The sequence below is a fragment of the Balaenoptera ricei genome, chromosome 5 (assembly GCF_028023285.1).
Source record: "Balaenoptera ricei isolate mBalRic1 chromosome 5, mBalRic1.hap2, whole genome shotgun sequence".
Taxonomy (NCBI): domain Eukaryota; kingdom Metazoa; phylum Chordata; class Mammalia; order Artiodactyla; family Balaenopteridae; genus Balaenoptera; species Balaenoptera ricei.
In genome coordinates, this window is record NC_082643.1 from 26,839,919 (window position 1) to 26,864,752 (window position 24,834).

Below are 24,834 nucleotides of genomic sequence, written 5' to 3' on the forward strand. Positions count from 1 at the left end.
CCTGGTCGGGGAATTAAGATCCCGCAAGCTATGCGGTGCAACCAAAAAAAAAAGAAAAAGAAAAAAAATGCTAATTATACAAATTTTAAGGTTGTTCTCAATTAATATAATAAAGGAAGCATGCAGAGAAGATGGGGGTGAGGGGTAGGAAGCACAATTTACTGCATACTTATTACGCATCAGGTGGCATTAGGCTTAAACTTTGCTTGTGTTAGCTCAAATTCAGAACAATAATGTGCCTAGTGCCCCCTCATCATTCCATTAGTTCCATATCCATATTTTTGACTAATCAGTCAGTCAGATTTGTAGATCATGAAGACTATTTATTTATTTATTACCAATAGCTCAGTAGCCCAGTTAATTGTTTTGTCAATAACATCATTCTGTTCCGTCTTGTCCGCTGCATGTTCATTGGTGATTTAGCTTTGTAAGGAGAATTTTAAGACTCTCAACACTCTGAAAATAGAATCCAAATAAAACTTGAGGAAAGGATGAGACTAATGCCATAGGGAGAAAGCAGATGACAGAGTTATTGAGGAATATACGTAATAATTTGCATGAGGGAATTGAAGAGATCGTGTTATAGAAATATTGCTTCAGAATTCTTGCTACACTGAGATTTGAGCACCACTGCTACATTTTGTTACAACTGACTCACTTATAAATTAAACTAATTTCCTTGATGTAAAAAGTCAGATTCAGATTGTTGAGAAATAGGTCCGGAAATAAAATGTGTTACTTTTTTCCCCCATAACAAAACAACAGAAAAATATGCCACCATATTTTATGTGTATCTGTGTGTGTTTAAAAAAAAAAAAAAAAATGTTGGCTTTAACAACAAATAGCCGAGAAGATGAAATTCACTTCTACAGTTGGGAACCTTATACTAAAATAAACTAACCACTCAGTACTGGTTCTCAATTTACGTATCGTTGAACAATCTGTAGAGAGAGAAAAGAGTAGCCTCTGCCTGGAACAATGGTGCTCTCGGGAAATGCTCTTTGATCGTGCTCTGAAGCAGCGAAGATGCCAGCTGTACAGAAGACAGCGTATTTGCATATGAAAAGAGCAAATTTGGTTCAAATTACTGTTGTCTGTATCAGAAGACTCCCATTCTCCAGCCCGTCCCCTGCTCCCCCAGCTTCTCTCATTTCAATCCTCAGTAAATTCTATTTTGTCCTGTTTTCATGAATATTACCTAAATGGCTGACACTCCATTCTCAAGCAATTGAATTAAAAACAAGTCTGTGCTCGTGTCTCTTCCGGTGTTGACCTCCCACGCTATATGATGTAAACCCCAAACTGGCCTGGCATCATCGCCTAATAGTTTGTTCAGACTTGGCTCTCTGTGCGCATGCTCCAAATCCACGTTCCACTTCGGAAACGCGTGCTTGCAGCTTTCTGCTGCTCTTTTCAGCAGGAGCATATGTGCTGCTTAAGAAAGGATGAAAATGTTATTCCCAGAATGGAAGCTGTTCTCAACCCTTCATTCTTCTCTATTTCTTATTAAAGCAGTAACCTAACTTCTCACACAATTTCAATTACCACTTGAATAAAGGGTCTTCCAAGATCTGTCTCCTGTGTTGCCTTCCCACCTACCCTCTCTTGTTTTCAATATCCTTCAGTCACAGGCATTTCCTCTCAGGTATATTATTGATAACTAACACTAAATGTATCCAAAACTATGCTAAGTAGTTATCTGTGTATTTAAGCTCTGAAATACAAATAAAATAAATTAAAAGTAAAAAAAAAAAAAAAAAAAGAATGGAAGCTGGTCCCTCTGAATACTATAAGAAATGTTGTGAGTCAGTGAATGGAAATCTGTAGTGTTAGAACTAGGCTTGCAGAAGAGGAAGAAACACAGGCAACAACCTTAAATCTTATACCCGACCAGGGACCAAGATGACAATATTTTTCCAGAACTGCCAGTTTGACATAGGAGCCAATAGGGTTCCCGTTCAGGACAAGCATAGAGCCCAACGGTGGATCCAGCCGGGCACGTGGTTAGTGGGAAGGGGATGCTTCCTTGATTTACCTCTGAACCACAAGATAAAGCTAGCGTGGCTGGTGGAGACAGTTAGTTACAGGAGTGGTGGCAGGAAAGTCAGAGCCTGAGTCGCCAAGTGTGGATGGCTAAGAGAACTGTGCTCAAAATTGACGAACTCTATCTGAGGACACAAAATGATGTCCAGAAGGTATTTGGGAGCCTGAGGCAGAAAAAAGGAAATTGCGACCTTAGAACGTTACCTTCAGGGGTTGACAGTCCCCTGAGGGAATCTGAGGTCCATTTGCTTGGGCAGGAAGTAGGAAGTGCTCTGGAAGGCAGTTGTTTAACCTGGATGATTTTACACACAAAACACTGACTCATGGTCTGGGTTTCACCAAATCCTGCATGAGGCAATTTTTAGACATGCTTTCCTGAACCAAAATATTTCAGAAAAATTGTACTGTATATATTGCACCCAAGGGCTAAGTTTTAGAAGGTGGTATTTAAATTAAGGTAATTTTTTAAATTTCAGTAATTTTTTTCCCATAAATGTATTGGACTTGGTAGCTATATGTGGAATTAATAGTCTTTTATGAAATTCCCACCTCTCTAGTGTCAAATATTTTACAAGTAGATTTAAAGTATTAAATCAAAGCCATACATGGATAGATTAGGAAACAAGCGGGGGAAGGGAAGCATGAGAGGAATACGTGGCTCTGGAGGGATGACTAGCCTCTCATTTCATTGTCTCTATCTAGAGCATCCTTTGTGGAGGGGCAAGTTATCACTCCCTATTTTTCCTGAGTCCCTTGAGTCAATCATACGTGTGATTTTTTTGTAGACCAAAGAAAATCTCAATATCCATGTTGAATATGGAGCTTTAAGGGTGTCAATTCTCCCATCATAAGACAGTTGACTCACAGGAAATAAAACAAGGTTGGTATAGATAAGCTAAAGCTAGAAATGACTAGTGAACCAGGACACATGACACAAGAGGAGAAAGACAGTGAGTCTGTGGGTGAGAAATCAAATGTGGACTAGCTTGAGGGCAGAAAGGGTCTAATTATTCAGAGCAAAATCCACAAGTTCAACACCATGTGGAAATAGCGCAGCTTGAGAGTGGGAGAGCGTGATTCTAAGAGAAACCAAGTTTGAAGGAAACAAACAGCACACTTCTCAGAATATCGGGGATCTCCAAGGAGAGCCTCAAACTCAGCACAGCACCTGTGAGCTGAATGTAGAATGCTTCAGAGCCCTAGCTACACAGGAAGTTTCAGAACAAAGCAGCAGTTGTTTACACTACCCAAACTAAACTAGAGAAGAACCACCTTCGCAGCAATTCCAAGACATGTGGGAGACTAGGTAAGATAAGAATATGAGACACCTTATGTTTGAAGGTCTCCTTGGCAGTTCTTTCTTGCTCTGTGTAGTAAACAGTCAAAGGCTCAGGGTCGTAGATTCCAGTCCTGACCAGGTAACTTCGGATTTGTTATGGAATCTCGGTATCCTCCTCAGGAAATGAGGATGAAAATTACAGTTATTCTCACTGCGTGCTTGTGAATATATGTAGGGAAAAAAGATGTGTGAATTTCCTAATGATGTATTAATAATGTACTTCTCCCTTTCATGTATATTAGCTCAAACACTCTGTGAAATAAGAATTATTATCTACAACTTACAGACAAGGAATCAGATTTTCAGAGAGGGTAAGGGATTAACCCAGAACAGTCATTTTAAAATATCATTAAGCAATCATTTATACACCTAGCACCATTCTTAGTGCTTTAAGTACACTACCTTATTTAAGCTGCAAAACAACCCAGTCAACATGTAATTGTTCCGAATCACACAGGTAGCCAGTAGCAGGATAAGGATTCAAATGCTCTCATAATGGCAGCCCAGCCCATGCTCTCAAACACTGCCCTTGTACTGCCTTCTCTCAGGGTTACACGTGGTAGGCTGAAATCCAGGCTCAGATCTCTGGACCTCAGTCCATTTCTCCGATTTTAGTTCTGTTATGCTTCTTGCTATTTGTGTATATATGTTCTTAACAGCACCTCTATAGGAAGATAGCTTGCTTCCTGACGCTATCATAGTACAGGAGTCTTGAAGTTACTTTGTGAAGAATTTGGGGCATAAAGTTCTACACAGATAAGCAATTGTCAGCGATCTAGTCTAGTTACAGAACCCACTTGTTCAGCTTGGCCCATGATTGATTCTTCCTGTCAGTTCTCTCTAGATGAACCCCAAGGGCAGTCAGGCTCTGCCCTTCCTGATATAATTTGCTAACAACAAAGCATCAACAGTTAAATAATTGTCTTCACTGAGAATACTAAAATGAATTGCTTTTTACAAACAATTGTGTTAGTGACAATTATAAAACATTTCAAGGGCATTTCTAAACCTATAAATTTATTTTATGAAGAAATGTGAGTCAAAAAGCAATGGCATTCATGCCTGCGTTCAGTTCGTGGATATTTACTGAATGTCTAAATGTGCCCAGCATGATTCTAGGTGACAGTTTCATAGCAGTGAATAGGAAAGCAAGTTCTCTATTTTATGGAGCTTGCAGTCTAGCAAGACATAAAGTTAAAAAAAAATAATAATTTAGTGAGCGTTTTAAACAGGGTGATTAAATTGAGAGTGTTGGGAGGAGCAAGAATCAGGAAAAGCTTCTCTGATGAGGTGACATCTGAGTTGTGATCTAAAACTTACCAAGGGGCCAGCTGAGGGGCGGGGAGCGGGGAAGAACAAATGCCAAGACCCAAATATTTGGCTTGTTTGAGAAGCAAAAAGAAGACGAATGAGGTTGAGACTAAGGCTGCAGAGTGAGCTGGAAGACCAGCACAGGTAAGGTGAGAAGGGCCTGCTGCCCAAGATCCCTGTAGAGTGTGGTAAGATATTTCAATTTTATTCTTTTTTTCAAATTTTATTGGAGTCTAGTTGATTGACAATGTTGTGTTAGTTTCAGGTGTACAGCACAGTGATTCAGTTATACATACATATATATACATTCTTTTTCAGATTCTTTTCCCATATAGGTTATTATAGACTGTTGAGTAGAGTGCCCTGTGCTAGACAGTAGGTTCTTGTTTATTTTATATATAGTAGTGTGTGCATGTTAATCCCAAGCTCCTAATTTATCCCTCCCCCTACATCCCCCTTTGGTAACCATAAGTGTGTTTTCGAAATCTGTGAATCTGTTTCTGTTTTGTAAATCAGTTCATTTATATCATTTTTTAAAAATTATATTCCACACATGTGTGATATCATATGATATTTGTCTACCTCTGTCGATTTTATTCTAAGTGAAATGGAAGCCATGGAAGGATTTTAACTAGGGAAGTAAAGAAATCCCAATTATATATATATATATATATTTTTAACATTTTTATATGATTTATTCTGGCTCTCCCATCAGGAAGGGAGTGTGAAGGGGTAAGAGTAGATGCAAGCAGACCTAGGAGGACTCCCTTAATCGGCTCAGGTGAGAGCTGACAGCGGCTGAGAATTGAACGATATCGGTGGCAACGGATAGAGGTGATCAAGTTCAGAATACACTTTGCACATAGAAAGTATAGGACTTGAAGATGGATTTGACATGAGGTTAGGGAAAAAGAAGTATCAAGAAAGAGTTAAGAGGTTGAGGATTTGCATAACAGAATGGATGGTGATGTATTTTAAGGAGATGGATATCATTGGGGAAATAAAATGTTTGGGAGGGACAGGAAATGGGAATCAAGAAATCAGGTTTTAACTAGCTTGAGTTTAAAACCCCTCCTAGGAAGTCAAGTGTCTTGAGCAAATGACACTGTGGAGTTCAGAGGAGAGCAAGGATCAACATTCCAGCTGAAGGGAGTGCTCCAAGGACCTGATCCTAAGATCTGATGGTTTACCTCTCAGACACAGGATTAAAGATACAATGAGAAATATAAAAATGAGGGAGAATTCCACTTAAAAGCCTTGGTCTTAAAGGTGTGTCCCCTTCTCATGCATCTTCCTTGATTTACTTTTAAGTCCAGGATATTTCTTCCCCTTTACCAACAAAATAACCTTTGGGGTCTGAAATAGCCAAAAGTGCATTTTTCTTCTTTCATTCTCGGATGTCGCACAATCCACAGTGTCGAAGAGAATGGGCTCTAGAGTGAGCCTGTGAGATTCAAATCTCAACTCTTCAGCCTCTCCATAATTCAGTTTCCAAAATATAGATAATAATGGTGCCTAATCAGAGTTACTGTGAGGATTAGATGAGATAAAATTAGTAAGGTACTTATTTAAGAGCCTGGAACATTATAAATATACAATAAATGTTTGCTATCCTTAAAAAAAAAAAAAAAAAAGACCTCCTAGAGAAGCAAGTGGAGATATTTACTAGCCAGTTGAAAAAGGGAGGAGGGAGATTATCATACTTAGTGGTAAGTCAGACAGAAAAAGACAAGTATCATATGATATTGCTTATATGGGGAATCTAAAAAAATGATACAAACAAACTTATTTACAAAACAAAAACAGACTCACAGACATAGAAAACAAACATATGGTTACCAAAGCAGTAAGGGGTGGGGAAGGATAAATTAGGAGTTTGGGATTAACAGATATGTACCACTCTATATAAAATAGATAACCAACAAGGATCTAATGTATAGCACAGAGAACTATACTCAGTATCTTGTAATAACCTATAATGCAAAAGAATCTGAAAAAAGAATATATATATATTTTCCAGATTCTTTTCCATATATACATATATATATATATAAACTGAACCACTTTGCTGTACACCTGAACCTAACACAAAATTGTAAATCAATTACACTTCAAGAAAAAAAAAACAAGAAAAGTGAAGGCAAGAGTTACAAATTTTGGAGACAAAGACCCGTAAATATTCTTTAAAGCCATAGACTTTGAAACTGCTTAGAGCAAGAGGGTGTTTAAGTTTCATGAGTATTAGGATAAAACTGATATTCTGAATTTGAGCAAGTTTTGACCTGGGAATACCTCTTGTGTTCAGACTGACTTCTGCCACCTTACCCCTGTAGATGACAGCCAAGAGCCATGTCCTTGTCATGGTCAAGTAGAGGGAATGGAGGAGTAAGGGGCAGAGAACTTGAAAAGTTTTGGGCTTTGCTATACCAGAAACATGAGCGCGGGCAAGTCACTCAACCCATCTGACAGTCAGTTCCTGCTGTTGTAAAATGGGGAGAGCACCACCATTGGCAACTGTGAAAGGTCAAAGCTCAAGTAAGAAGCATTTGGGAAAAGACTGCTCTGTACAGTGGACGTGGGAAGGGACTTTTCTTTAATCCCACGTTCCACTCTACTAGGTTTCTTCCCCCTGGTTTGGCTCCCAGGTAGCCTTAGATACATTTGCATGCCATCTGCTTGACAAGAAGCCCCACTGACAAATCTCAGCCGCACGGACAACAGCATCAGGGGACCTCGCTCCCTCATAACCTCGGTGGCTTCCTAATGAACAAACCTGCTAGGCAGTCCTGATTCCTCAATTACCCACAAGCAGCAACAGATGCTGAAAAGGTAGACCTGTTCCAGTGACCAGCACTCTCAGTGATTAGACAATGGAGGAAAGAAAGTAATTAGGTCAATCACACACAAAGAGAAATAAACTGGATGGGGCATGTTGATCGTGGATGAAAGACAGATAAACAAGAAAAAAACCCTCTAATTTAACAAGTAATTAGCTAAACCCATGTGGAATAATCAATTTAGGTCTCCCTTAACTAAATGTTCCTGTGGTATATTATTCAGAAAGAAATGGGAACAGAAGAATAGATATAATTTATTGCAACAAAATTCAGTTAAATGGTACACTCCTAGCAAATAGGAAGTGAGGCAAAAAGAGACGTTTGTTCTCTTATATACTTTTCACTGATTAACTGATGTCATGTATCTCAACCTCCTGAAGAATGCCAAGCTAGAATTTAGACCAGTAGCAATAAGAACAGTTACGTTCCAGAGGGAGCACACATTAAATCTTGAGTCGCCAGAAAACACTACCCACACGACAGACCTGTTAAGAAGCTCTAATTAGTTCACTTTCTCTTCCTTCAATTAAATCTCTATCTCAGCAGTACAAAAACGTGATGCAGGTCTTAGATAACCTTTTATTGTCTACCCCCCTCCAATCCCGTACTTTTAATAATCAGCCACAAGGAACATGGCCTTTGGAGTTAAAAATCTATATTTCTCCACTCCCAGCTTTATGCCCTTGGGCAAGTGACTGCACCTGTGAAACAGGAATAGTGAGAAGCACCTAGCTGGTCTGTTCTAAGATCAGAGATAAAATGTGAAAAGACACATTGGGAAGATTCTTGTGTCTGCAAACTCTGCATAGGTAGGCAATTGTCAGGGGCACAGCACAGCTACAGATTTTGCTGTGTCCCACTCAGCATGGTCTGAGCCTTCTCTGAGTTTCATCTAGTTTAGCCCCAAAGCCAGTAGGACTCAATACCTGGCACTTAGGAGTTCAATAAGTGATAGCAATTATCATGCACAAAAATTCAGTGCCAAGACCCCTTTCCAAAAAAGTACTCACTGAGTATGACAAAGTGATTTACCCAAGGTTAAATCCAAAATAGCAAAGGCTAACCAATCGTTAGGTATATGTCAGATACCAGTTTAAAGGCTTTCTGGATATTAATTCGTTTAATCCTAACAAGAACCATATAAGGTAGATACTGATCCCCTTCCTGTTCTACAGAGAAGAAAAGAGGGAGTCAGAGACATTGTGTCATTTTTCCAAGGCTGCCTGTGGAGGTAGTAACAAAGACATTGTTAAAATTCTAGAGTAGTCTTCACACTCCCATCTCTTAGCTATATTGCCTCCTCACTCAGATTGTAGACTGAAATTTGAGCCTGAAATGCAAAACTACTGTCTATTATTTTGGTTGTGGTGATAAACTGTTGTTCTGAAAAACATCTCTTCAAAAGTAGTGCTAGTTACCCGATGTTGTCAAAATTGAGATAGCTCCGAGAAAGATGCGTCTGGCAGATTCTTGTGTCTGCAAGCTCTGCATAGGTAGGCAATTGTCAGGGACACAGCATGGCCACAGAGTCTGCCGTGTCTAGCTTAGCATGGCCTGAGACTTCCCTGAGCTTCATCTGTTGATAGCTTAGCGCCAAAGCCAGTAAGCCTCAATTCTTCCTGATCCCCAACTACAATTTGCAAGCACTAGAATAATGTTGAAAGACTTGTGTTTATTTAGAATTTTAAAACAAGTTTCTCATGTATGTGCAACAATTGTAAAATACTGCAAGAAGATTTCTAGAGCCTTAATTTATTTTTAGAGTGGGATTATAAGTAATAAAGAGGAAAATGTAAATGAGCATTAAACTCATCACCTTAGGAAATGAGCTGTAGGATTTTCTTTCATGTAGTTTGCTACTCCCTTTGCCTGAATTGTCTCTTGTGTTCCTTCTAAACCAGCTGAAATCCTGCTCATCCTAGCAAACCTGGTCCAAATGCCACTTCCTCTGAGATGTTTTTTCTGATGCCACAGTTATATTTAATCACTGCTTGCTCAGTACTTCCATAGTTCTTGGCTTATGTCTTTATTTTGCCCTTATCACAATCTACCTGGCCTGATAGTTTGTCTCTACCATGTCCTGGAAATTCTTGAAAAACAGGAATCAAGAAGGAGGGAGGACAGCCTGATGGTTAAAAGCAGGAGTTCAGATCAGACAAAACTCAGCTTGGATTCTGACTCTGTTGCTCAACTTCCATAAGATCTTTGGAAAGTTGATCATTGGGAATCTTAGATTTTTCCTCTTTCCATTGAAGATAATATGGGCGAGTTTGTTCTGTATTCAGATTCCTGGGTTCAAATCTTAGGTTCATAACTTTACTTGTTTATGTCTAAGTACCCTTTCCTATAAGACAAAGATGATAATAGAGAATTTATCTCATAATGAAATTCTGAGAATTAAAGTAATTAGTTTATGTAAATTATTTAGAACAACGTCTGGTGAACAAACAAGCACTTAGTAAATGTTAGCTATTTTAATATTATCCTGTAGAATTGTGGTAAGGAAAACATGGCATCCTGTTTGTAAAGAGATAAGCACATAGTAGATGCTCAAAAAATGGTAGCTATTACTGTGATTTCCCGGTACTTTACACTGTAAGAATAAAGAAAATGGCAATCAACGTATAATGAGCAAAAAAATAGAGCAAGCACATTCTTAGCAGTTGTTTCTCTTGTTGCTTGAAAATCATCTTGCAGCTTATATGAAGAAGTATTTCATATAGTATTTTTATCAATAGATTAAATACAAAAATATACCTCTGTGCTCAGTATTCCCTTTAGTTTGCCTATAATACCATATAGAGGGTAAAAATACTAAAGAAGATATAATAAAATCTTCCATTCTCCCATTGGAGCTTTAAAAAAGTCAGAGCTTTATGATCACTTATGAACACAGATCAGCAGGACAGTAGAAGTGTGAACACAGGAGAAAATTGGCAAGTTGAGCCTCCTCAGATTTTTTTTTTCTTTTCCAGAAAAATATAAAACAATGGCTGATTTATAGCAGTTCATAAAGTATGAATGGATGTGACATGCAGGTTAATGAAGGCCTTAGCAAGCTATAAAAGCAGTGTCTATACAGAGATGAGACAGGTTTTGTGCAGCTTGTCAGTTTGGGCGTATTTTATACACATTTTCAAATTCTGAACACAGAAAACTGATCACATGATTTACATGACTTTTTTTTTTCCTAGCTGGGTTATTAGAAATATTGTGGCTGTATATATAAAATCTAAAATCAGTACACAAAATCACCTATATGCTCCAACAGAACAAAGAACAAAGCATTTAGAATCAGCATTCTTCTTGTCCTTATTGAAAGTCACTCTGATATTTGAAGTAACCTACCCAAGGACATCTTGCCATTACACCATAACGTAATGTTGTGATAGAACTGAATTTCAATCACTGAATTCTAACCTGGTACACATCATCTACCTGGTACAGGTATATAGTGGGTTGCATGCCCACAGACTTTTTAAAGTCTCTATTTCCATAGAGAAAACAGAGCTTCTACAAGGGTGTACTTCAATTTGTTTATTTAGTCACATTATGTATGGCAGAACTGACATGGCTTACAGAGTGAATGTGAAGTAATTTCCTATGAAGCACTTGGAATCACTGATTTTTCAGTATATATCATGACTCCAAAGGACCAGGAACTAGATGAATCAAGAATCCTATTTAAGAGCACAGTTTTTATTTTCTCTTCTGGGAAGACAAGATAGCTGGCTTGTTATACGTAACTTGGTGTAATAAATATAAGTATTTATTGCACGCCTTTTTGTGTCTGTGTTTTCTGAATTTGGAGTATTTATCTTGTTCCAAGCACCAAGCGTCTGCTTCTGCTGCTCTCCTGGTCTAAAATGTGATTCCTCCTTTCCTCTACCTCTTCTAATGCTGCTTTCTTTCCTCCTTCAGAAACTCGCTTTAGTTAGTCTTCCTTGGAAAGCCTTTCCTGACCACTCCTTCTCATACTAGTTTGATCCTTTACACCATCTCTCATATTCTTAGAGCCCCTGAAAGACAGTTTAGCGTTTAAGGATCTTTTTAATCACTTCAGGAGTCTTAGTTTGATCTCTCTACTTATACTATGAGTTAACTGAAAGCAAAGAGCAAAATTTGACTCCTTCAAATATGCCCCCTTTCTTGTTCAGCTTTTTTAGGTATTTATTTAAACAAACAAACACTTGATCGTGACATTTATATGGGCACGTTGCAGAGCTTTTAAAAGATATAACAAAATATCTTTATGCTTTCCTTTGGAAAGCATAACAAAGGAAATAAAAACTGTACCAAGTTGTGAGAACCATGATTAAAGACACTCATGCCTAGTTTTCCAATCTTGTTATTTTGTACACAAACACCGTTAACACAGTTAAATAAGGGTTATGTTGTACAAGCAGTTTGTTATCCTGCTTTGACAAGTCTTATATTCCCCTGTTTGATGAAATATCCTTTTGAAAGACGATTTTTTAATGACTGAATAGTTTTCTATCTTAAGAATCTATGTTTCACTATATAAATTAAACAACACGTGCTGATTGACTCTGAGTTGGGGATGAAATACAGTGGCTTAAACTTCCCCTTTATCTATCCTGACTTTGAAGCATTAGGAAAAAAAGTCAAGAAATGAGATGGGAAAACAGAAATCAAGAGAGAAAACTATCTGAAAATGTATGACAATAACTATCTGAAAATGTATGACCACTCTACAGAGATAACTGCGATATATTTCTGCATTGCCTATTATTGATTGTTATCTGATATAATTTTCACTATAGTACTAAGAAAATTATAGCAGTTAATATAGATTTACTGATTTTAGAGAAAATTGAAAGAAAAAGTAAGGATCTGTTAAATAATTTGAACCTCAGATTAGTCTTATTTTACGTACTAATAAAACCTATAGGGGAGGAATTGATCCATTTTCAATTCCAGGGGAAAAAGTCTCAGGAAAAATTCATTCCATAAATTTATGTACTGATTCTTAAAAGATAAATCAGCTTCACACAAGGCAAAGGATCTAACAGTCAGTTGGCTTTGAATCCCATCTCTCTCTATCCTTTACTCACTAGAGTCTTGGCATCACCCAAGCACCAGGGCTGATCCTATTGTCCAGAGGTGAGTACAGGTGAGGGTGAGGGAGACTAGAAGAGGCCATGGGAGGAGGGCTCTCACTGGCTCAGCCCATCTTCTATCCTACTACTGTCCTAATCTGACCTTGGCATTCCAGTAGCCCAGCAAATGGTCCTTCACTATTTGCCATTTCCCCTTTTACTACGAGCCCAGATCAGCTCATAGCTTAGTTTCATGCCTGATCAAACCAGCAACCTGATTGACTGTCCTTGAACCCCACTATTTCCATTCTTAAAACCCTATTACCTACTGCACAAGTATCTACTATAGCCTGCCCCCTCCTGCTGGGAAAGTCAACTGGGTTTTTTTTTTGAAATCTTTTTTTTAAATTGAAGTATAGTAAATTTACAATGTTGTGTTGGTTTCAGATGTACAGCAAAGTGATTCAGTTCTATATATCTAGAACTATATCTATTCTTTTTCGGATTCTTTTCCATTATGGGTTATTATAAGATATTGAATATAGTTCCCCATGCTATACAGTAGGTCCTTATTGTTTATCTATTTTATTTCTATTAGTGTGTATATGTTAATCCCAAATTCTGAATTTATCTCCCCTGCTTTGGTAACCATAAGTTTTTCGATGTCTGTGAGTCTATTTCTGTTTTGTAAATATGTTCATTTGTATCATTTTTTTAAGATTCCACATGTAAGTGATACACATTTGTCTTTGTCTGACTTACTTCACTTAATATGAATCTCTAGGTCCATCCAAGTTGCTGCAAATGGCATTATTTCATTCTTTTTTATGGCTGAGTATATTCCATTGTATACATATATACCACATCTTCTTTATCCATTTGTCTGTCAATGGACATTTAGGTTGCTTCCATGTCTTGGCTATTGTAAGTAGTGCTGCAATGAATATTGGGGTACATGTGTCTTTTTGAATTAGAGTTTTCTCCAGATATATGCCCAGGAGTGGGATTGCAGGATCATATGGCAACTCTACTTTTAGTTTTTAAAGGAAACTCCATATTGTTCTCCATAGTGATTGCACCAATTTACATTCCCAGCAACAGTGTAAGATGGTTCCCTTTTCTCCACACCCTCGCCAGCATTTATTATTTGTAGACTTTTTGATCATGGCCATTCTGACTGGTGTGAGGTGATACCTCATGGTAGTTTTGATTTGCATTTGTCTAATAATTAGCAATATTGAGCATCTTTTCATGTGCCTGTTGGCCATCTGTATATCTTCTTTGAAGAAATGTCTACTTAGGTCTTCTGCCCATTTTTTGATTGGGTTGTTTGTTTTTTGGTCTTTTTTTTTGATATTAAGTTGAATGAGCTATTTGTATATTTTGGAAATAAATCCCTTGTCAGTCACATCATTTGCAAATATTTTCTCCCATTCTGTACGTTGTCTTCTTGTTCACCTGGATCTTACATTTAGTATGGATACTTTCCAAATCAGCATCTGAAACATGCATAAGTCCCTCTGGACACAAAGAGGCCTTCCTTAACCCTCTATATTCAAAATAGTCCCTCTGAAATGTAAACTTTTTTGGATATTTGATTATATTAAGGAATTTTTATCAATATTTTTAGGACTAATAAAGGTATTATGGTTATGTTTTGAAAAAACAATGAACAAAAACCAAAAATAGTCCTTCTGTTTCCCAAGTCAACTACCTCTCCCCCAAGCACGTTCTAGATAGTCGTCCTGTTTCTGTCTACATAGAACTTAACACTACCTGAAATTACTTTATTTATAAGTTTTCTATGCTCCTAATACACTTTAGATGAGTGAATTACTTGCACTTGTTAAGGATTTCACTCCAGCCTCCACATCCCCACATTCCTATCATAATTGACACTGAGGCTGTTGACATGTATAAAATGTGTGTTTTGATGTACCCTGTGTCTGGCTTCCAGTAGGTATCAGTCATCAACGTGTAAGTTATTTAAAGAATGTGACTTCACAGTGTCAAATAAAAAACACAAGAACCACATGTACACACACATGCCATTCCCTCCTGTGTATTAACATGCATTAGTGACTATGCCTTGGATTTATGGTATGTGTGGTATCTATATAAAAATATGAAAACATATTCTTCTAAGTATTCTATTGACTTTGGAGATAGTAAATGGAGGCATGAAAATAAACATCATAAGCATAATCAGGGGGATAAACTTAAGAAATAGTTCATAGGAATTTCTTTTCTTTCATATCTTTGTCAAATGACTCACCTCTATACATTTTCCACAGTGGTTTCAAGAAAGAAATGTCACCAGATTGTAAGAAATGATCCCTCTTCTTAAATGCCAGCTTTGTTGAAATGAAAACAATTTTATTAGACTGTAAACAAAATCTGTGTTCTTTTGGGTTTTTAATTATTTCTCTCTTTGTGAAAATAAAAAGGGTATCAATGTACTCAAGTGAAACAATGAAAGACATGTGGAAGCAGAGTTGTAGGTGTAAGGGTGAATTACAGAATTTAAATGCAGTCACCCACTAGAAATACAGTTGACAATGGGCATGAGATACTCATTTTATCAGTACGTGCATATATTGTACTATTTTTAGCTGATTAGCTTGCTCAATTGACTAAACATCTCCTAACTCATTTACTTAGATAAAGATGTAGCAGAGGAAATTCAGCAAGATATAATGATTTTATAGTGGCATATAGACAAGGCAGAGACAAATCCTTGATGGAATATAACTCATACAAAGCAATATGACACCTACAAAATTAGTGTGGCTGTTTTCCCAATTTAAAAAGCAAGGTCATTGAAACTCTTAATTTCTTTGAATACTTTGGTACAGAACTGATAATCAAATATAAAAAAAAAAAAATTAGTTGGATGGAGAAACAACAAGGTCCTACTGTATAGCACAGAGAACTATATTCAATATACTGAGATAAACCATAATGGAAAAGAATATATAAAATATGTATATACATGTATGACTGAATCACTTTGCCGTAGAGCAGAAATTAACACAACATAAATCAACTATACTTCAATTAAAAAAATTCCCCCCCCAAAAGAATTTAGTTGGAAAATTAGGTGGAAAAAAGTCTCTTACCTTGTTTGTTCCATTTTTTCCTAGATTTTTTTTTTTTGTATTAAGATGCTTTGCTTTCTTTCTGATTAAATAAACATGCACATTCTTAAACGATGACAAAAATATTTAAGAAACTATTATTCTCTCATTTTTAATTATGAAGTGAAGTCAGCTATATAATAGATGAAATCTTGAATAATTTGTGAGAGTAAAAAAAACTTAAAGGAAAAAAAGAGACAAAAATATACTGTAAAACCTACATGGGTTTAGCTGTAATCTCCTTGAAAAAGTAGTTTTTTCAAAAAATTCTTCAAGAGATGGTACAGTTAAGGATCTTAAAGTGCTAAGAAACATAAACAGTTTGGGAAATACATCTTCCAGAATCAAGAACACAATTCCCTGAAGATTCTAAATAACTTTCTTTTGTTTACTCATCAGGCATTTCCTGCCATATGATAAAATTACCTGTTGTTAAGAATTCTACTGTATTTTTTGAATAGATATGAAAAAAGAAAATTAAGGTTTGTTTTTTTAAATGGGAGGAATATTATTATGAATAAATTCTCAGAGCTGCTCATCTCTGAGATTATGATTCAAAGCCAGAAATGTAAGTGACGACAGCATTGTTCCCAAACTTGACTGCGCTTTCAAAAGAGTTAGTATAGTTAGGTCTTTGAACAAGATAAATAACTTTAATTGAAATAGAAGACAGGGGGAGGGGGAAGCTGGGACGAAGTGAGAGAGTGGCAGTGACATATATACACTACCAAATGTAAAATAGATAGCTAGTGGGAAGCAGCTGCATAGCACAGGGAGATCAGCTCGGTGCTTTGTGACCACCTAGAGGGCTGGGATAGGGAAGGTGGGAGGGAGACGCAAGAGGGAGGGGATATGGGGATATATGTATACGTATAGCTGATTCACTTTGTTATAAAGCAGAAACTAACACACCATTGTAAAGCAATTATACCCCAATAAAGATGTTAAAAAAAAAAGAAATAATATACATAAGTATAAAAAAAAAAAAGAAAAAGTATATATATTAGTTGTTGGGTGAGAGTTATGGGGTCTTCAAGGATCCCCAAAGGGCAATTTAACTGGGAAAAAAAAAAAAAAAGAAACAGAAGACAGGTATTTGGCCCAGGCATTCTGTCTCCATGTTTGACTAACAGCCTCCACTCCAGTTGCTTCTGCCTAGTTCAGATTTCCCCTGTTCTCAGGATGCAAGTAAGAAAGCTTTCTCTGTGTTTTGAAATACACCAAATTAGTCTAACAAATCTTCATTTTCAGAAGTCCTGTTAAAAAGGTAAAAAATGAATTTCTTCTCTTAAAAATAAAAGATGAGTAAATGAAGGCTCAAGTAGCAAGAGTCAAGTAGTCAGTGAGTCAAGAGGTGCCTAGGCCTTCTTTGCTACTTGGCTCCTTTTCTGAAAAATGAATGCTTTCTATATCTGACAACATCTGAGAACTCTCTAGAAAAATAAATAAATAAAGTATAGCTTTATCAGTGGTTGCCAGGGATTACAGGAGAGAGGGGGATGAATAGTTAGAAGTCAGAGAACTTTTAGGACAGTGAAGATAATAAGTGTGATATTATAATGATGAATACATGTCTATACATTGTCCAAATCCATAGAATGTATCACACCAAGAATGAATCCTAATGTAAACTATAGACTTAGGGTAATAATAATCTGTCACTGTAAGTTCATCAACTGTAACAACTGTACCACTCTGGCAGGGGATGTACTTTCTGTTCACATTTGATGTGAGCTTAAAACTGCTCTAAAAATAAAATCTATTAGAAAGAGAAAGAAAACAAAACCAAAAAATTATGATTATTTCTTTTCAATAAGTTATGCCTCAAAATGTAATATTTTGAGCAAAGGATGTAAACTTGAAACCTATTTCATTATATAATGAAAAAGTATATTCCTAAAATAATTGGGACTTCAAACAACTAAAAACTACTGCAGATAGTGGATGTATATATTTCAATTTTCCCATAACTTTATGAAATATGTATATCAATATTTAAAGATTTGGATACTAAAATGTATCTGGTGTCTCTATATGAAATTGAATACATGCATTTACAATTCTATAAAACTTCATACAAATAAAATGTAAAGATATTCAGGACCTTTCAAAATATTTGAGAACAGTGAGAGGGGGGGAAAAAAACCCTCTCTGAATAGTGCATAGGCACCATATTTTTACCCCCTTTAAATACCATTTTGCAGCTAATTCCCTAATAGCACTTTGTAGTCATACCTGATTCAAACACAAAGCAGCTCCCACTCACTAGCTAAGTAGTGGACCAGCCTCAGGGTACACATTTTTTTTAAAACCACTGATGTTTAAGCAAAAAAAAAATTGTATTGAAGTACAGTTGGTTTACAATATTGTAGGGGTGTACATTTTTAATAATTCACCCTTGACAAAGTTAGAAATTTCTACATGCACCAGATCTTTAGAGTTGCTTAAGCAAGTTAAAGCTTTGAATTAAAATTAAACTCTCAAAGTCAAGGATCTGTCCACACATCAAGATGGAAGAGTAAGCGGATTGGGACTTCCCTGGTGGCACAGTGGTTAAGAATCTGCCTGCCAATGCAGGGAACACAGGCTCGAGCCCTGGTCCAGAAAGATCCCACACGCTGCGGAGCAACTAAGCCCGTGCACCACAACTACTGAGCCTGCGCTCTAGAGCCTGCGAGCCACAACTACTGGAGCCCACACACCGCAACTACTGAAGCCTGTGTGCCTAGATCCCGTGCTCTGCAACAAGAGAAACCACTGCAACGAGAAGCCCACACACTGCAACAAAAAGTAGCCCCCGCTTGCCGCAACTAGAGAAAGCCCATGCCCAGCAACAAAGACCCAATGCAGCCAAAAATTAATTAATTAATTAATTATTTTTTAAAAAGAGTAAGGGGATATTTTTGAGTGAGTGAGACCGAAAGGGGGCATGAACCTTGTAAATGACATAAAGGAGGATAAAAGAAAACTCTACATGAGCCCAGTCTCCAGCCCAAGGAGTAGATAATTAGACACATGCATTTTCAGAAATGTTGATTAGCAACAAAATCGGGTCACTGTATTAGAATGAGTGCTGGGCACCAGATTTGTGGAGAGCAGACCTGATTGAGAGGCACAAACCCACTGAACCCTCAATCCTTGCATCATGAGCTGACCTGCCCCACAGCTTGGATTCTTTACTAATAAATTGGGGAAAATAACACTTACCTTACAGAATGAAATTTTTTCACAGAATGATATTCAAAAGTTTATAAAATATATAATGATATAAGTAACATATCTAAAGTTGTAAATTATATGTACAAATGGCTTATTACATTTATAGCTATAAATAAATAAGATGGAATTTCTTACCAAGGATGAATTCCAGCTGAGGTTCATTTGGAGTCTTCTGAATACCTATGAATAATAGGAACAAATTCAGATTGAAGATATTTAACTCATTATGAAAATTATGTCAGCATATATTACTTTCAGCCTGCCCAGTATGTATAAATGCATTAGTTGGCAGAACAAATAAACTCAGTTAATTGTCCTGACATATATAAAAGGAGTTGGTTCTCAGGGCAGGACATAATATTTGTAGCAGAACTAGATATGACTACAGATTTGATTGATCTATTTAGCACCATGGCCATAAAAAACTCAGAAACATTGCTTTTGTAAGCCGCATGACAAATATAAAACATATTTTCAACTGTTTCTGTTTCTTTTGGATACATGTAGACAGAGATGGGACCTTCACAAAGGATGACCTCACCAAAGTCCTCTCTAACATAGATTTCTCTTTCACACCACTCCAACCTGGTGTTAATAGTAAATTATTAATTAAAGAGCTACCTCTGGTTAGGTTACTCAGGACATGATGATGGTGGTTATTCAGCCAACGTACTGATAGCTCAAATCAGCATTCTGTTAATGTTTCTATTCCTTTTCTGGCAATTAAAACAAATCTATTACCATGGCTAAATGATTGAAGATGAAGTGGGAGGGAAAGTGAGTCTGAGAAAAAGGTAAGGAAATAGGAATGTCTAATGGTTAGAAGGTAGAAAGGTAAGGCTGGGGCCAGTGATAATGTCCTAGATGGACTCTCTAAGACCACACATGGTGTGGGGCTTCCTAAACAAGAGGGGCTGAGGACTGGGATGTCATTTGTAACCACTCATGCTGACCGAGAAATGTAAGAATATTGTAAAAATCTTTTCCTCATTTATTTTTACTGGTGCACCCATCAGATACAATTTAAATTTATTAGCATTTGGTCATGAATATACTGTGTTAACTACAGATTGGCACTTGCCATCTGCCTCTACAGGGATGAAATCATGTGCTGCAGCTGCTGACCTTCAAAGGAGTTCAGGGTGGAGAGCAGGAATGAGGCACTCTGTGCTCTGTGAAAAACTGGCAGAACCGCTCTTCAGATGGTTAGATATTTTCAGATGACGATTTTATGAGCCCAATTCTTGCATCTCCTCATATCTAGAAAACCACTAAAACGCTGCATGGTGACGTCTGCTCCTGGTACCTAGCAGAAACCTTCTGCAAAAAATATGTGCTTGATTGCATGTACTCTCCCTTCACCAAAATCACATATATACTGACCTTCCCTCCTGCCTCTTTGGAGCTGTTTCTCAGAGCTATCTGAAATGCTGCCTCCCAGGCTATAGTCCTCATTTTGCCCCAAATAAAACTTAACTCACAGCTCTCAAATTGTGCATTTTTTTTTCAGTCGACAACTGTTAGAACCACCTCTTGGTATAAAAATCATCCATTTTTTATTTACAGAGTTCACATTTTTTTGCAGAGTAACCATTTATTTTTATTTCCTGCTGACATTTAACATTGTAATGGTTAACAATTTTAGACTTTCCAAGAGAGGGAAAAGTGATAATCATTAGGTAGGTCTTTGTTAATTTCAAATACTGTGGGGTTTTTTTAAAGGTTATTAACAATCTGCTGTAAGCTCTGACAATCAAATTTCTCAAAATAACTCATCCAACCAATACCATTTTCTAAAGATTATTTTTATAATATAAATGAAATGAGAAGCTAGGCATATGTTTGCCAGGGTTAAATAACTGGGCAACAAGAATCTTCTGAAAAGAAAAAGACACAATTTATGCTAAACAATCAAACCCAAACTCTAAGATGTTAAGCATGAGAGAAAACGTACAATTCTTCCAATGATTTTAATCACTCGAGTAGCACAAAGACCAGTGTTAATGTTCAACTGCAAATCTTGGCCAAATAGCCAAGCTTGCTCTATTTATGTGACTTAGTGCTCTCAGGTATGGCAGCGACAGGCTAAGCATCTAGTGTAACTATTGTGCCCTAATGCTTTCAACTGAAATGTCTTTGGTTTTAAAGAGAAAATTTCCATGTTCCAAAAAATAATTCCACGTGAGATTATAAAAATGTTCAATAGAAAGTGTACTTAAAAAGTATTTATTAATGTCTTAATACACATTCAACAATGATGATTCTATTTGCTATTTAACCATTTCATAGATGATCATCTACCTCACCCAAGATAGAAGATGAGAGGCATATCATAGATTCAGAACACTGAAACAAATAGCGCAAAGGAACAAAGTTAGTTAATTTGGGGGGTGCATGCATACTCACTTGTGAACTGAAAGTCCCCAGTATCATTTGCCTGGGGTGTGGGCAGAAAGTTCTGACCTTCTTCTGATGCTCCTTCCTCTTTGATTTCCATGATCAACCTTCACAGTTCTTTAAATCTTCCAAATATTTGTGCCCAAATGTCACTGCCAACGATTCCTGGTTTAATATAGATGTATCTTCACACTAAAGTCCTGATATCCCACTCTGAAATTCTGCATTTAGGAAACAGCAACAGCAAAAATCTCGGTTACTTCAGAGTTCAGTATAAAGCTAAGAATTAAAGGTAGGCAGAGCCTACAGCTACCTTCATATGAACTTCCTTCCTGCCTATCCCACTTTTACTTTCAGAAACAATCCACCCAGTTAATGTACCATAAACACTGGGTTAAATGGATAATCTCTATGCAATCACTTTATAGTCATATGAGGGACTTCTAAATTCTGAAAGGTATATTATTTCTCTTCTAGTTCATTTTGTAAAATAGCAGAGAGCTATATGTACCTAATTTAGCAGCAAGAGCAGATAGCATCTTGTCCAGGCATTAGCATGTTTTGCTAATGCGAATCTTGCTATCATTCCTTCCATTAGAACTGCCCTCTATGCTAATCTCTCCATCCACCCTTGTTAGAACATTGTTCATGAGCACATAAAGATAATTTGGCATGATGCTCTTCTTCCAAGGTGAGCCAACAGGTTGTTCAGGGGAGTTTCCAACCTCATCATTATCCATAAAGTCTCTTGCTGCTCTGTCTGACAAAGGTTTAATTGTTTAATGATCGGGGTATACGGGGAAAAGAATGAATAATAATTCTAAAAAGCTAAAGCTCCAAGGGAAATGAAAATAATGGCAAAATGATGAAAATTAGCATGGGGAAAGAAGCCTCCAAGAATTTAATACCCTGTTGCACAGACAGCCTCAAATAGTATCAAATTCATTTTGATATTTAGTATGTTATACATGACCAAGAACGATTAGGAAAAAAATCAATGCTGTTTTAAATCAAGTTACCAGCTGAATTAAAATGTATAAAAATCTTTAAACGTCTACCCAATGCTGTTTAATGAGATAGCAGCAGTAGAGTTTGGTTTGGAATACTGATTTGGTTTCCAACTTCACAAGTCCACAAACTCACTCTTTGTTGTTCTGAACAAAAGCAGCTTCATTTATAATTCAGCTCTAGTTTTTAAATATCATCTGGCAAAAATTAAATCCACAAAGCATCTTGAATCTTTAGAAACGATTACAATAAGGTTGCAGATAAATACACATTGGCTTCTAAGGATACAACTAGGAATACTTGCTAGGGTAAAGGGCCATAGCACTATCAATAAGACCAAAACCATCAATTTGATAATTATATTTTATTTACCTTTTTATTGAGTTATAGTTGATGCACATTATTATATAAGTTACAGGTGTACAATACTGTGATTCACAATTTTTAAAGTTATAGTGCATTTATAGTTACTACAAAATATTGGCTATATTCCCTATGAGGTACAATATATCCTTGTAGCTTATTTTATACATAATAATTTGTATCTCTTAATCCCCTACCACTATATTGGAAATAAAAGCAAAAATAAACAAATGGCACCTAATTAAACATGAAAGCTTTTGCACAGCAAAGGAAACCTCTGACAAAATGAACAGACAACATACTGAGTGGGAGAAAAATATCTGCAAATGATATGACCGATAAGGGGTTAATATCCAAAATATATAAACAGCTCATAGAATTCAACATCAAAAAACAAACAACCCAGACACAGACTGGCTGAATGGATACAAAAGCAAGACCCGTATATATGCTGTCTACAAGAGACCCATTTCAGACCTAGGGACACATACAGACTGAAAGTTGAGGGGATGGATAAACATATTTCATGCAAATGGAAAACAAAAGAAAGCTAAGTACCAATTCTCATATCAGACAAAATCGTCTTTAAAGTAAAGACTATTACAAGAGAAAAAAAGGACACTACATAATGATCAAGGGATCAATCCAAGAAGAAGATATAACAATTGTAAATATTTATGCACCCAACATAGGAGCACCTCAATACATAAGGCAAATGCTAACAGCCATAAAAGGGGAAATTGACAGTAACACAATCATAGTAGGGGACTTTAACACCCCACTTTCACTTTCACCAATGGACAGATCATCCAAAATGAAAATAAATAAGGAAACACAAGCCTTAAATGATACATTAAAAAAGAAGAACTTAATTGATATTTACAGGACATTCCATCCAAAAACAACAGAATACACATTCTTCTCAAGTGCTCATGGAACATTCTCCATGATAGATCATATATTGGGTCACAAATCAAGTCTTGATAAACTTAAGAAAATTGAAATCGTATCAAGGTTCTTTTCCGACCACAAATTTATGAGACTAGATATCAATTACAGGAAAAAATCCGTAAAAAATACACACACGGAGGCTAAACAATACACTACTTAATAACCAAGAGATCACTGAAGGAATCAAAGAGGAAATCAAAAAGTACCTAGAAACAAATGACAATGAAAACACGACGACCAAAAACCTATAGGATGCAGCAAAAGCAGTTCTAAGAGGGAATTTTATAGCAATAAAATTCTACCTCAAGAAACAAAAATATCTCAAATAAACAACCTAACCTTAGACCTAAAGCAATTAGAGAAAGAAGAACAAAAAAACCACCAGGTTAGCAGAAGGAAAGAAATCATAAAGTTCAGATCAGAAATAAATGAAAAAGAAATGAAGGAAACAATAGCAAAGATCAATAAAACTAAAAGCTGGTTCTTTGAGAAGATAAACAAAATTGATAAACCATTAGCCAGACTCATCAAGAAAAAAAGCGAGAAGACTCAAATCAACAGAATTAGAAATGAAAAAGGAGACGTAACAACTGACACTGCAGAAATACAAAGGATCATGAGAGATTACTACAAGCAACTCTATGCCAATAAAATGGACAACCTGGAAGAAATGGACAAATTCTTAGAAAAGCACAACCTTCTTGGACTGAAACAGGAAGAAATAGAAAATATAAACAGACAAATCACAAGCACTGAAATTGAAACTGTGATTAAAAATCTTCCAACAAACAAAAGCCCAGAACCAGATGGCTTCACAGGTGAATTCTATCAAACATTTAGAGAAGAGCTAACACCTATCCTTCTCAAACTCTTCCAAAATATAGCAGAGGAAGGAACACTCCCAAACTCATTCTACGAGGCCACCGTCACCCTGATACCAAAACCAGACAAAGATGTCACAAGGAAAGAAACCTTCAGGTCAATGTCCCTGATGAACATAGATGCAAAAAATCCTCAACAAAATACTAGCAAACAGAATCCAACGGCACATTGAAATGATCACACACCATGATCAAGTGTTGGTTTATCCCAGTAATGCAAGGGTTCTTCAATATATGCAAATCAATCAGTGTGATATACCATATTAAAAAATTGAAGAATAAAAACCA

The 24,834-nt window shown here is 36.6% G+C and overlaps 1 protein-coding gene across 7 annotated transcripts in view; it reads right to left on the minus strand.

Annotated features, from left to right (window-relative positions):
* Window positions 1–24,834, minus strand: part of INPP4B (inositol polyphosphate-4-phosphatase type II B) — a 758,305-nt gene that overhangs the window by 333,822 nt on the left and 399,649 nt on the right. For all 7 annotated transcript variants that reach the window (XM_059922536.1, XM_059922531.1, XM_059922530.1 and 4 more), the window contains 2 exons: window positions 21,353–21,564; window positions 19,082–19,126 (listed from right to left, as the gene is read on the minus strand). In XM_059922536.1, coding sequence (XP_059778519.1) covers window positions 19,082–19,126; window positions 21,353–21,443 — 136 coding nt within the window. In that variant the 5' untranslated portion in view covers window positions 21,444–21,564. The remainder of the gene's footprint in view (window positions 1–19,081; window positions 19,127–21,352; window positions 21,565–24,834) is intronic.